The following is a 14,434-nucleotide window of genomic DNA, read 5'->3' as shown; positions in this document are numbered from 1 at the left end:
TAATGTAAGTATGTATAAAAGAAAAATGTGTCGTTAAAATACCAGACAATATTAGTATTGTTAAGCCGGCTGAGTCATGATTTCCTTTGAAGGCACAAAATAGAAATAAATCCTATCCAACCTTAAGAGATAAAACGTCATACAAGTGAGAAACATTATTAGCATCTCGTTGCGAACCAAATAATAAATGAAATTGTAGAGCCTTTATGTGTCCGGCCCTTAATAAAATCGAGAGCTTACTCCGGCTTCATCTTTATTCGGAATGGAGATAGAATCGCGGCTGAATCGGATTTCTGTGATGGTATTGTCTGAGTTTAGTCTCGAAGGTCAAGGAATCGATATCAGCCGGAAGCTTAGAGTAACTATTTATCTCTAAAGCATGCGTACAATTCAAAATCGAAAGCACAAATTTGCGATTTTGAAAGATTAAAAATTTTTATACAGTGCTTTTTTCTTTTAAATATTTTTAAACTATGTGGTTGATTCACATAGGTACCTCGAAAGCACTTTGATCTTTTTGGAACCCAATTAGGTTCCATTCTTATTTCCTAATTAGATTTATAATTGAAAGAATAATACTCGCTAAATTTGCAACTAAGAAAAATAAAGATAAATACAAATATTCAAAATATGTTTAACGTATGCAGAACGAGGTCTGAGTTCGCGGCGATTGACTAGTTATGTAAAATAAGTGAGGCAACATCAATAGCTTTACACCGCACGAGCTCTACGACAACATGCAAGTTATGCTTACTTCGGCCGCAGGGTATTCTCGGCTTGAGTGAGCTGTCGGTTTACGTATGAGCACGGGTGGTATGAGCTGTCCCAGTCACCATCGGATCATTTGCCGTAATAGATGTCATGTTGTTTTCGATTGGTCGCTTTCGGCGCTAACACGTAGCAGGATTTGATGTGTGTGTAAAATACGTACGCATATTGTTACTTTCTTTACATCCGATAATAAATTTTAGATTTTATATTTAGACATATAATTATTATTGTGTAGTCTTCGTTATGAAAAAATCGATGTAATTGAGTCTTCATTTCTTTCTTTATTCTATGCTCTGTATTAGCCAACTGAAGTTATCTATATCCATCCTTCCATACATCTAATAAAATGGTAACAGACAAATGTCTGTATACTAAAAAGATACCTAATGCTAGAAAATCAATACGGAGGATCAATGTGACCACTGGAAACCAAACATGTTACTTTGTACTCGCATCAGGCAAAATACTATTATTATTGGAGTATTAATGCGGTTTTCCTAGATGTGTTCGACTACTACACTTGGTCTAACTTAAAACTGGTAAACATATATTTTCCCTTTTGATAATTATACCTAAGTATTATAATTTAAATAATAATATTTTTAGTCTGTAATTTAGAATAGTTATTTTTAATATTATTTAATAATATTAGTTGTATTTTTAATAATAGGTTTAGATTAGAAATGTCATTTTCTTAGTTCAATTTGTAAACATTCTTTGTTGATGAAAATAAAATACTTACCTATAATATTACGAGTATAAGTAGCAATATGTCCTAAAAATATAAATAATAATTTTTAGGAAAGTCTGTAGATTTAATGTAAAATAAAACATTTTTTTCTAAATTCATCAATGCAATTGTATTTCATCACAAAAACTGTCACACTTTGGTACAAAAACAACACTTGCTTTTAACGTCGGAAATACATTAGCTTTAACAAATAATTAAAGATTTTCAAATAACAATAACAAATTGAAACAATATTCATAGATAATTTATAGTTAAAATTGACATTATCACACCGAGTAGAAGAAATACTTAGGTAAATATTATTTTTTACTACATTCTTATTTTGTTTCCGGTAAATTGGAAATTATTTTACTAATATATTGTATAAGAAAAGACAAATTGGTAAAAGGATTTTGGATTCTACCTCATTAAATTCATACGAACTACTATGATAAAGGTCCCACAGTACTATTAGACTTAGGAAAACATATCTAGCCTTAGTATTACAATCAATGGTTCACTACTTTTGATTTTCAAATTTATAATAGGTAATAGTATAGTAAAAAGGTATACACAGACAGGTGTTTTAATATAAGAGCAAATGTATAGTATTTTTTTTTATAGACATCATGGCAGAAATCAATTCAATATAATTAATAGATGATATTTCAGCAGTACAGACATTAATCCCTTTTATTGCTTTTATATCTAAACTATCTCTTAACTTGAACAATAACGTCTACAAAAGAGAAATTATTAAGTATTTACAAAATTATATTACACATAACATATTATCACTTTTGAGTGTTTTTATTAGCAAATGCACAAGTTTTTTGATCTGTATGTATCATACAGATGTGGTGATTTGTTCGATGAGGTGGTGCTCTCTTCTGCGACAGGGCGCTCTGCAGGAGCCACCTCGGCTCCATGTGCTGCCGCGGCGAGCCAGGCCTTCCGGCACGCTGCGTGACGGTCGCAGGGGCGCGGCACGCCGGTAGCACTCCGGGCAATGATTGGTAGTCGCGGGGCAACAAGTATGGTTGAGCGGGGCCGCGTAAGATAAAGATTTGGGCAGACGAGAGCCACAAGTGGGACCCGGCCAGGCGCAGTAGGCCGTGGCGCCGCCAGCGCTACAGGCGCACCACGCTGGTTCACACCGCGGCGGAGTCACGCACGGACATGCTTCGGATATGGTGGGCGCGGGCGCGGGCGGCGGCGGCTCGGGCTCCCGCTTGGAGAACCCCACGAAGAACAACAATAAGGCTCCGGCCAGAGTTGCTGCGGTAGAGAAATAGAATCCCGCTCTCGGTGCCTGCTGGTTGATGTACCCAGTCATAGGCACACCCACCATTACAGGGATAGCTTCAGCTCCCTGGACGTAACCTATCAAAGGAAAGACTAAATTTATTTTCAGATCTATAACTATAAATAAAAACATGATAATGTATCTACTTAGTATATACGCACCCCATACTTTACTGAAATGTCTTCCACGAACGCGTTCCATTGTAAGCATTTTGATAGAATAAAGAAATCCTCCTAAACATAATCCATACATCCAAGCGAACAGGACATATCCGTGGTAGCCTTCGACGCTACTTAACGCTAACATAGAAATTCCTGAAAAAGTATAACGACATTATTAGATGATTTTCGATTTGCAGCAAAACAAATAGACATTCATATCGGAATCGCTTCTCTATACCCGATATCTACAACTAAGCTATTTTAATAAAAGAGTGTATAGGCAGGCAAGATATATATAAATTTATAGTAAGATGACATATAAATACCATCTTATAATAAAAGATATAACTAACACTGATTAACTAAAAATCACCGCACAGCCTAAACCGTTGCGTCTTAATATTACGGGTGGGACGGGCGTACTAACACAATACAATAAAGTTATCTACCTATTCCCAACATAGCGGTTTGGCACAAATACTGTTTAGAGACGAGGCACTGGGCCGAGGGCCGCACCAGCACGAGCCCAAAGCCGGCGCAACCCAGGACCGCGGCGAACCCCAGGAACGTCTGGAGCAGCACCAGGGCACTCTCCTCTAAACCCTCTTGAGAACCTTGTAAAGCCTGCAACGAAATAGAAACCTATGATATCTGATTTAAAACACATACATGCATACATAAAAACACATCTTTTTTCCTTTTTTTTATTTAATACACGTGTGAAAAGTTTAAATTACTTGGGAAGTTGAATTAATACGCAAAGAAGAAGCAGGGTGGAATTGGAATTTCTAAACCAGTCAAGAAATCGAATAACGAGTAACTAGTGATCACTGATAGAAAGTTTTTGAGATAAACATTTAGAAATGATATAGAACTGTACTATTCTTAAACAACTAGATAAAGCAGGTTTCATTATAAACACAATAAAACTTACCAAGAAAAACACTGGGGTGTAAAGCCCGAAAGCTGCTAATCCAGCAGCTAACAACAAAACTTTGGCAGGCCGCGAGCGAAGAGGACTTAAATCGATAAGCGGGGGTCTTTTTAGGCCTTTCTTCTCTTTCACCTGGCATGAAAAAGAAATTATATAATTAGTGTGACGGTAAAATGTCCAGAAAAATATTTAATGTAAAAAAATATTATGAAAGGCACATTTCGTAAATAGACATTCAAAATTAACGAGATGTTTTTCTTTTTATATTTGAATAGGATTGTGAGCTGTGTCGGTTTGAATTTTCAATTCAATTAGTCCCAACTAATTCCAAGTAAGCATTTTGTGAGCTAATAAAAACACTCATAATACGGTTTCTATTTATGAAGTTGCGAGCAGAGGCTTTTTGAAAGCTGATTCTGCCAATTAAATTTAACTTCATGCCTCTGTCTGCTGATTATTTTCTTAAGTCTTATTCTGGCCGTGTAATTAAGGGAGGAGATATTAATTTATTTTTGACATTATAAGGGGATTTGCGCTGACCTTGCGTCGTTGGTTTTTGAGGTGTAGAATGGCGCGTCTCTGGGGGTGGTAGAGCGAGGCGCTGCGGTACACCGCGCTTAGGAAAAACGCTAGCACCAATATACCCGTCACTGCTTGCAAGCCCAGCCGCCAACCGAGTTTACTAAAATACCATTTGAGTAGATTTACATTCGTTGTATGTAGGTACACATAAAACGCAATGAGAATAAAATTTTCGAAATACTCGTAAGATGCGAGTCATTATATAATTTTGTAATGTATTTTACACATAAATTATTTCTTAAAAACAAATGATTACTATTTTTTTAAGATACGAAGTTTATTGTTTAATATGGCACTTAAATGATAAAGTGTATTGTGTTTATATGTCTTACCCTACAGCTTCTTTATAAGCAACACTAAACAGCGCTATTCCCACCCCGCCTCCAGCATGCGCGACCAGCTCCACAAATTGCCTCCGTCTCCTGAAGTACGCGCCCAGCACCAGACCAGCTGCCTCTCTGACTAACCCACAGCCAATACCCAGGACCACGCCTATGGAAAATTATAATTGAATTATCTCCGCCTTACAGTTTGCCATTTCAAAGGAAATAATGGATTCGTGAAATGAATTATTGATGTTTTGCGAGCACCTATGTAACTATAAAACCTTCCCGTTCCGGTAGGGGCGCAGAAAAATAGTGGCAATTGTTTTTCCGCGTAGATCGTCTCTGTGTTGTTGATCTTATGTAGTGTGTTTTTTCATAGATGGTATATTAAGACTGCTAAATATTTATATGTGGAGTTCGCAAGAAACGACTTATAGAGGAAATCACTAATAATAACTAAATAGATTAGAAATTCCTAACACTGTGTCTAGTAAGTGGCCAACCATGACATTGTGACATAAACACTTTTATAATATGGCGTCAACTACCAAGCCTTATCTATCTATATATATAAAACTCTTCCGTTACTGAGTGACTGACTGACAGACAACGCACAGTCGAAACTACTGGTCGTAGACAGCTGAAATTAGGAATGTAGGTTCCTTGGGATATGTAGGGGAGCACTAAGAAAGGATTTTTGGAAATTCAACCCCCAAGGGGGGGAAAAGGGGTAAAAACGTTTCTATGAAAAATCTTATTCCTTGGGTTTATAAACTTGAAACTTGGCATGAACACGTACATAGGCAAGTAAATATGTTTGACATTATAAGTTTTTTCAAACTACCCTCCAATCGTGATTTAGGGGGTGCGATTGGGTGACTGATTTATTAACGCACAGCCGAAACCGCTCGGTATAGGAGTCTGAGATTTTGAACAGAGGTTCCTTTAGTAACATAAGTGAGCACTAAGAAGGGATTTTTGAAATGTCAACCCCCAAGGGGGGGAAACGGGATAAACTGAGCCGGGGCTGCGGGAAAGTTCTAACGAGATACCGTGGCCCCGGAACGCAAAGGGCAACTGAAGGAACGAGGTGGGTTTTAGTCAGTAAAAGTCTGACACTCCCTTCCGTTCCACCCAGAGCGGGAGAGGTCATTTGATGATTTCCCATCCTTAAAAAAAAAGACTTTGTATGACAACTTTCTACTAATATTATAAAGAGGAACAATCTATTTTTTTATATGTTTGTTTGTTTACACGTGTAATCGATAAACTCCGAAACTACTGAATCGATTTCAAACATTCACCATTAGAAAGCTACATCATCCCTGAGTAACACAGGCTATATTTAATTCCAGTTGTAACAAGATTTCAGCCTGTGGAAGAAAAAGCCCTGTCGAGATCATTAAAAAACGCTATATATAACCGAATTACACGTGTGCGAAGCCGCGGGCGGAAAGCTAGTTTTATTATATTACAATACCTTACTGTATCATCAACCGGTAATAGTATAAATTCGCGGAGAATTTGGGCAGGTTGATATGCTTGTTAAGTTCTTTTTGTCTTGAATTTTTTAACAGCTGAATGTGGCCTTTAAGTCTTTTTAGACAATTCGTTATTGGGATTAAGACAAGATGAATTTATGAATAATATAATAACAAAATAGTTTATACCATAACTCAACATAGTCTGATGTAGTTGCGTGGCGAAAGATGTGAAGAGGCAGGCGAGAGGCAGCAGCAGACCGCCCACCAAGGCCGCCAGCCTCGGAGACTTCTTCCTACTGGAGACCAGGGCGCCAGCAGCACGGGACACTCCCACGCAGATTGCGCCGGCCCATACTGTGCGACAAAATATTTATTAATTTATAAACATAAAGAGAAAAAAAGGTGTGTTCCCGGCACTTTAAAATAGGACCACTCCATCTCTTTCACATGAATGTCGTAAAAGAGGTGAGGATGTAATCAAGACTAACGCTAGAACGAAGTAGACAAATAAAAGAAAAAAAGAGGACGCCTTAGTTTAGGTACACCAAGATCTACTCTTAAATGTGAGAAAAAAGTACAGTTTATTTTTGTTTAACTCCTTTACAGTATCTCATTTAAATGGGATCTCCATCGAAATGTAAATACTCGTACTTGTGTTTGGAGAACCATGTCAGTCATAATATTAAAAGAGATAGTTTATTCGAGATTTTGATATAAAAATTTAATATTTTAAACTGATATAAAAAGATAGAACAAATTTATCAAAATTCTCTTTGTACTTTAATAATTTGGATTGTTTAAATATTGTCAGAGGTGTATCGCTTTCTAAGTCTAGGAAAACAGGCATCCGTTAAGGAAGGATTTTAAAAATCTAATGAAAGCGAAGTCCACGTTAAAGTCTATAGTGCCATCATAAAACTGTAACTGGCCCGTGTTTGTTCTCAGAAATGGCTTTACTTTGATCTAACTTTGTAGATAGGTAGGATAAAATAAGATACTTTGTATTTCAATATATTCACAGGAGCCATGTTCTGCCCTAAATCTAGTTTCATAAGTTGAGATGTTGGTCGATAGAACTACACAAACAGATACATAAATACATGAAGTTATAACAAAGCAAATCCGCTAAAATATTACCCCGAATTCGCAGGCAGTAATTTGGGTAGGTGTAGTTATTCCACAGTTTCACTTAACACAATTACCTTCGGTGAGAGCTGTTCTGAATTATAAATATCGTCCTAAAGGAATTCTACGTAATTTCTGTATCTATGCTGGTTTTCACCGGCTACTCGTTTAAGCCAAATTACTATAGTTTTCTTATTTGTGTAGTGACATATTTTGTGTTCGTGTTATTACTGCAGAAAATAGGATAACGTCCATAAAATTTAAACGAATATAAGTTAATACAAGATAATTTTTCGTGTTTCTGTAGTTATTTACACTCTGGGCTATTAATTATGATTGGCCTTTTACGTAGATAATTAAAAGCTGGCTATTACAAAAATATCCTTGAGCCTCTTAGATTATTGCATTAGTCTTATTAAATTTTAGATTGAACTTATTGGTCTAGAATGTCTAGGGACATTCATATCATCGATCTAAGTCATTAGTTATATTATTCCAATTTGTTTTAAATTTTATTGCTTTATATTAAATTATATAAAAGGCCAACCTTATGCCACATGTTATTCTCTACCAGTCTACCTGTTGACTAAACAGATCTAATTATATTTTGGTGTCATTACTGAAGACTAATTAAGATAGTGCTGCTCTGGTCACACTGAACTACACTACTTACATCAGTTACATGAGGTTATGAAAACTATTAAGACTATGGCATATGGTTTGTGATAATCTGCAGTCATGTAATAATGTGATCACATAATATCCACTTATCACAGAAAGTATTAAGGTAAGTCTATTTGCACTCAGGATGTAGGTCGGTGTTCGGCATCTGGCCGGGCATATCACATTAGCTCGAATGCGAGTCTGGGGTAATTCAAGCAAAGTTAACAGTTTCCATCCAACTCTGACGTAGAGTAGTGAGAGCTGGTAGACTGTTGTATATCGTGATAATACTAAGTGTATTTGTCCAATATCTGCTGTTTCTTGTCCCAAAGACCACGTTTAGCTGAATAACTAAATAATGGAATTGACTTTCAGATAAGCACAAGTTACTAGTCCATTATCTAAATAATAAAGGTAAACCATTTCCATAGTAATTAACTCGAAAGCATTAATTCCTAAGGCTCTCTAAAATTAATTTGTGGGCTTTTGCCAACAATTTCATTTCCTAACTAATTTATGTTTGTAAGAGACTTGTTGGATTACTTTTGTAAAAAGAGAATTGCCTCCAAGCCCCCCTTTTTTTGAAATCGGTTGAAAATGGCTAAATAAAACAAACTAAATATAAAAACTATTCATTTCCATATTCTGTCATGACCGAAAATCCGCGAAAACATTTCGCTGTGTCCTGAAAAGCGCTCATCTCTAGGTCCAATTATATTTGAAAAAATGTTTGGATTTGACAGCTTAATTCTTGAGGAAGGTTAATTGGGTGCCTTGGACAATTGTTTTGCATAAGTATAATGTTTATTAAGTTCATGAAACATAAACCAAGAACATAGCACATGATGAATAAATTAAAAAGATTATACAAGGTTGTTTGCACTTTTGTTTAATTACAACATGATTACTTTTTGGCTAGTTAACGATAACATGAATGTTTTTATTTTGGGAACTCTTCAAAGTTTGTAATTAAATTCTATTTTTGGTGTGAAAACGAGAAGCGAACGTTATCAACTGAGAAGGTATACAAGTTTACTGAAAACTTTAAAAATAGAATATAATGAAAGTTTGTACTGAGAAGGAAATATTTATTTCAGAAACAAAAGGCTTGAAACTTCGCTCTAGAAAATGAGACAATAAAAAGTAAACGGTCTGAAATCAGATGAATTGCGAAGGAGCGAAAATATTCGCATTTAATTATTCTAGGACACTAGGCATATATTATGTTTATAAAGCATCCTGTTTCTCCCGCCAATTTTTTTGCCGATTTGTGTCATTTTAAATAATTGTACCTATTAATAATTAAACCTCCTGTGCGAATTCTCTAATTATGAACTGGTCCAAACTATTTCTGATTATTGTAAATTTTACAGCAGTTTTGGACGTAGGTAATCTATTAGCCGAACAGGGATTTATGGCTCGATATTGTGCGATATCTACAGCGCAACGTTGTTCCCATTTAGGCATATCACATGCCATTCGCTGTCTGGCATTTGCTGCCCAGCCTTCGGATATACCGTCAGGGCTGTCGTTTATGTCGATGTTTCCCAAACAAGGGATGTTTCCTGCAGTGAAACTTCACACTTCATAAAAGGAAGTTTGAAAAAAGGTATGTGTTGGAAATTTGAAAAGAGATTTTTTTTTAAATAGGGATTTTGACGTAAGATGATTTATTAGACACTATAAAAACTTTGTGAAGTATACTTGCCTAGCCAAATTCTAATTTCTTAGCTTAAACGCCTCTCACCACTCGCGAGAGAGTTATGTCCTGGCGCTCCGCCCTCTTCGGCGACAACAAAGACCTCGCTCGCTCATAACAGAAATTACTTCTGCCTGTTAATATTCAGCCTAGCTCGGGAACCTCCGAAAATTAATTCAATAAATCAGGCCAACCCACAAATACCGGTGACTGAGAAACTTCATTTACTTAATATCTTAAATTTAACTTGTCAAAACACGGCGGTCTGTATTTCAAATGGTATTGTTTCGGTTAAAAATGATTTATTTACTTTTACCGCGACTCCTGACAAATTAGATAACGAAAATTTGGAGTCAGTCGGAACGACAAATTCAGGTGAAATCGTTTTTAAATAAAACCGTAAGCTTTTGGCACAGAAAAAGTTTTGCTCGTCGTTTGTTTACTAAGTATTTTCGGAAGGTTGCCGCTGATAGATTACTTTGTAAGTCTCTTAGCCCCTCGTCGTTTGAGCCACGATCACAACGGTTTTTTCTCAATATATCCTTTCATAAATAATGCCGATTTGCCGACTCTACCTAAGCTTTATGTTCCTTTAATGGTTTAGACAAAATAGGTAATTTGATTGAGATTGTAGGTACCTATTTTACCAGGACCACACCATCTCTTTGCCAGAGATGTCGTATAAGGCGACTAAGAATAGCCATATAAACTTGGGATTATTTTTGTAGGCGATGGTAAGTCTTTAAGACCGTTGGCTCTGTCTACCCCACATGGAACATGGACATAGACTTGATTATGTATTTATTTACCTATTTTATAGCACACGATCACAACTGATTACTGTTATTAGTATATGGACTTCATCTTTATGAATCATTCAGCCTTTAAAAAAACTTGTACCTCTCTGTACGACTGAGGTTTTCATACTTTAATTATTTTGAAACTCTTCATTTACTTACGATACATAACAGCTATTGATACTTCCTTACGCACTTTATTTATAGCTTCTTGGAAAGCTCCGAATTGGAAAACGTTTAAATGAATGAATCTTTCTCTGCGGGCAGCAGAATTGCTCGAAATTGCTTTATTTGACGTTTCAATTTGAATAAATTTAATCAATAAGATTCAGATTATGCGTAACAATTTCGTATAAGTACTAAAGAATTTACGCACGATTAAGAATATTGATTTATAATTATAAATTCAATTAAAAACTGTTCTTCAGATATTATTATTCATTTAATTGCTCGGTAAGAAGAAAATGAACAAAAATAATAATTGTCAAAGTCAATCAAGCTTTATAAAATTTGTAATTCTTCATTTAGGCGATTGGCTAGCCACCTCAATCTGAATATCAATTCAATATTAAGCCATTCAGCTGAAAATAGCCTTCGAGTTTTCCCGAGATTGTTGGCACTGTCTTTCACAGTGGGATAAAGACGTGAGATATGTGAGTTCTAGAGGCCTGCCGCGGCTTTGCTCTTGGTAGGTACAAACAAAGCATACAATAACCGCAAATGATGTCCTTTTTAAATGTGAAAGATTTTTCATGATAGTTTCAATAATTCTAAAAAAAATACCCATAACCAATTAACATTCATCGTGTAATACTTTACCTTTTTATTATATAGTATAGATATAGATTTCCTTACCAGCATGATCGGCGGTTGGGCCCAGGTGCCTCAGGGCGTAGACGTGGAGCGCCCCGTAGGCTAGCTGGAGCCCTGTGGACAGCAGGTGGGCCAGGAACGCTGCTCCGCACACGATCCATCTGGAAAACCACTACATCTTAGACTAGTCAGGTGCCTATGTAAATAATAGATTTACTAGCAATATATAAGATTTGTTTCATGAGAGCTTCGGTATCATCTTTGGCGGTCTTTGGTTCGGAGTTTAGACGTAAAAAAATGATGTTTGCTATTCTCCACAAGCTTTTATGAACCTTCTATGGAAATCTTTGCTTTTACAGAAATAGTTGTTAAATCGTATATTAATGTATTGAATATACTTTTAAAGATTTTTATAATGTTCTTTTATGGTTCAATTTCGTCAGTTCAGTTAAACTGTGTCAATAGAGGCGAAGGACTCTGGCACAGACTTTTATGTGCCTGAAATGGCTAGTTTTCCATAAACTAGATAAAAGTAACATGTTTTTGTATCCTATAAAGAATTTTTATTATTTGTATATAGACTCACAGGAGTCAGACATCAGTCTATCCACTATAACAACTTGATTCTTTGCACTCCTGAATCATCGTCATAGACAGACCTTGGTTCAAACTCCAGTATTTTAATAAAAAATATTTCTGAGTTTTAAAAGGTTCGTAATCATAAAAAAAAACAAACATTTCCTTTCACCATTTTTGTTTGTTATACATTTTGCCATTCATCTTAAGTATCTATTATCAAAAGAAGTGATTATTCTTTGATCCATAACATAGACAGCACATTAAATCGTATGTGTTTCACATAAAAGGTGTATCGCAAATAATAGCTATAGAGATATGAGATATAAATTCGTTTACTGCTCGGGAGATGAGATCGGCGCGTGATATCACATTTCAAAATTCCCTAGCCGATGGTAAATTTATTGTGTGGTATTCTTGTTTATTGCAAGTCAAAGACCGATGGGTAACCTGTCACTGTTCGGAATGTCTTTTGTCACGTACAAGCGTGCGTCTTGAGAAAGTTTCTCAGAGAAACTGGCTATCTCTAGAAGGAAAGATACGTGAGAATATTAGCTAGTGAGTAAGATTTTGTGTATTTACATTTTTTCTACTCTATACTTATCATTCCACTCATATCATATATTTGATTCAAAAATATTGATATGTATTTGTAGTGTTTCTATTATTGGACGTGCGGGTATTCTATATTTATGATTTCAAATATTCTAACCGTATACAAAGCTAAGAACTTTCTCTATATGTTATTGTTTGTATATGATTATATTTAGCACTACTGAATATTTTACATTGCTAGTTCTAGAAATTCAACTACTCATATCACGTCCGCAGTGTCAGGGAAAATATGACATTCACTCCGCCTTGCCACAAAATTTACCTTCTCTTATCTTACGAAAGTTTACCTTCTCTTAACTTTTAAATTTACCTTCTCTTAACTTTTAAAAATAACGTAATGCACAAATTTGAATATGACATATAATCACGTCTATATCCCTTGCGGGGTTGACAGAGCCAACAGTCATCAAAACACTGAAAGCTCACGTTCAGCTTTGAAATGTTTTAAAATTGGCATTAAGTATTTATAAAACAGCAATGCTACTGATTTAACACATAATTTTCGCCCATTTGTTATACATACATACATATAATGATAATCTTTATGCCTCGCGGGACAGACAGAGCCACCAGTATTGAAAAGACTGATAGGCCACGTTCAGCTGTTTTTTTCTATTTGTGAATCTCTAAAAGAATAGCACTAAGTTACCTACATATCATGTAGGTAGATGCTACATTTGATTCACAGGACAAACAGATAAAACGTTATACATATGAATGTCTCTGTGAACTGTTAGATTATGTCGGATGGTAACATGATGTATCCTCGCTCACGCTTTTATTCCGCTTATCAACGTAGTAGGAGCCGTGTACTGTCATGCGAGATAAATTATATCACACCCGCTGTACATTTTCCATATTAAAATTCACAACCTAGGGATGCTGCAAATCTTGAGAGGAATCTTAGGTCATAAAATATGATATACCTCTATGCATTAGTTATGTGCTACATCGTAACCGTATAGTATGGGGCAAAGATTAAGTCATAAAAAACCCAGATGATTTACTAAAGTAGAAATGTTACTGTACATAAATTAACGGAATTTTACCATTTACGCACTACCTAAAACTGAATAGGTACTCATGTACCGATTACTTTTTAAATTGATAGTTACCCTTCAGCCACGTTCGTAATCTAAACATTCGTAGCCAGTTCAAGGTGTACACATACTATGACTATAACACGTGAAACATTACGTACCTATGTATATAGCAAATTATAAATTTAGCTTCACACTTACTTAAAATTTTATTTGAACTAAAAATATTTTTAGACTCAATCAACGAGTTGTGAAATTCAATAACAATTCGCGTTATCGGAACGTAAGCGTTGGTTTTTACAAAGATTCTCATCCTCACCGTATCCGTGGGCACTCGTCAAGAGTGTTCAAGTACATTAATAATTAGAAATGTGCCTTACCCCCACCCTCCTTCAGGATAGAAGTGATGTTTGATGGCGCGAGTGTCCAGCTCCCGGCGTCGGAGGGCGGGCACGGTGCGGTGCAGTGAGCGAAGTTCTCGCTCGCGCAGCGCGCCGCCCGTCGACTCTTCCTCGCCATCGCCCCAACCGTCTGTATTAAAAAAAATACATAAATGTTACCACGACGTCGTCACAGGGTAGACATAGCCAATAGTCTCGAAAAGACCGAAGGGCTACGTTCTGCATGGATTAAAGACTGAATTGAGATAAAATTAGTGACAGGTTGCTAGTCTTTCGCCAAGAATAGGTTTCGGGTTGGGATAAATAACGTTTTTCTTTTAACGCAGGCACATAAGAGACCGATGTTTTTATGTGCCCGCGTTAGGTTTAGGATGGTAATACCACTATGTAGACAATCTCAGATCTGGATCT

General features: G+C 36.0%; 1 protein-coding gene across 1 annotated transcript in view; it reads right to left on the bottom strand.

The window, feature by feature from the left end:
* Positions 1 to 2,278: 2,278 nt before the first annotated feature.
* The window catches only part of LOC106142206 (monocarboxylate transporter 4), a 48,485-nt gene continuing 36,329 nt past the window's right edge, over positions 2,279 to 14,434 (bottom strand). The window contains exons 4-12 of the mRNA XM_013343885.2: positions 14,003 to 14,153; positions 11,434 to 11,552; positions 6,481 to 6,648; positions 4,817 to 4,976; positions 4,443 to 4,584; positions 3,903 to 4,034; positions 3,418 to 3,592; positions 2,969 to 3,121; positions 2,279 to 2,884 (exon numbers count right to left, since the gene is read on the bottom strand). Coding sequence (XP_013199339.1) covers positions 2,349 to 2,884; positions 2,969 to 3,121; positions 3,418 to 3,592; positions 3,903 to 4,034; positions 4,443 to 4,584; positions 4,817 to 4,976; positions 6,481 to 6,648; positions 11,434 to 11,552; positions 14,003 to 14,153 — 1,736 coding nt within the window. The 3' untranslated portion in view covers positions 2,279 to 2,348. The remainder of the gene's footprint in view (positions 2,885 to 2,968; positions 3,122 to 3,417; positions 3,593 to 3,902; positions 4,035 to 4,442; positions 4,585 to 4,816; positions 4,977 to 6,480; positions 6,649 to 11,433; positions 11,553 to 14,002; positions 14,154 to 14,434) is intronic.

The sequence above is a fragment of the Amyelois transitella genome, chromosome 17 (assembly GCF_032362555.1).
Source record: "Amyelois transitella isolate CPQ chromosome 17, ilAmyTran1.1, whole genome shotgun sequence".
Taxonomy (NCBI): domain Eukaryota; kingdom Metazoa; phylum Arthropoda; class Insecta; order Lepidoptera; family Pyralidae; genus Amyelois; species Amyelois transitella.
Note: the sequence above shows the minus strand (reverse complement) of the source record. Positions and strands in the feature narration are given on the sequence as shown.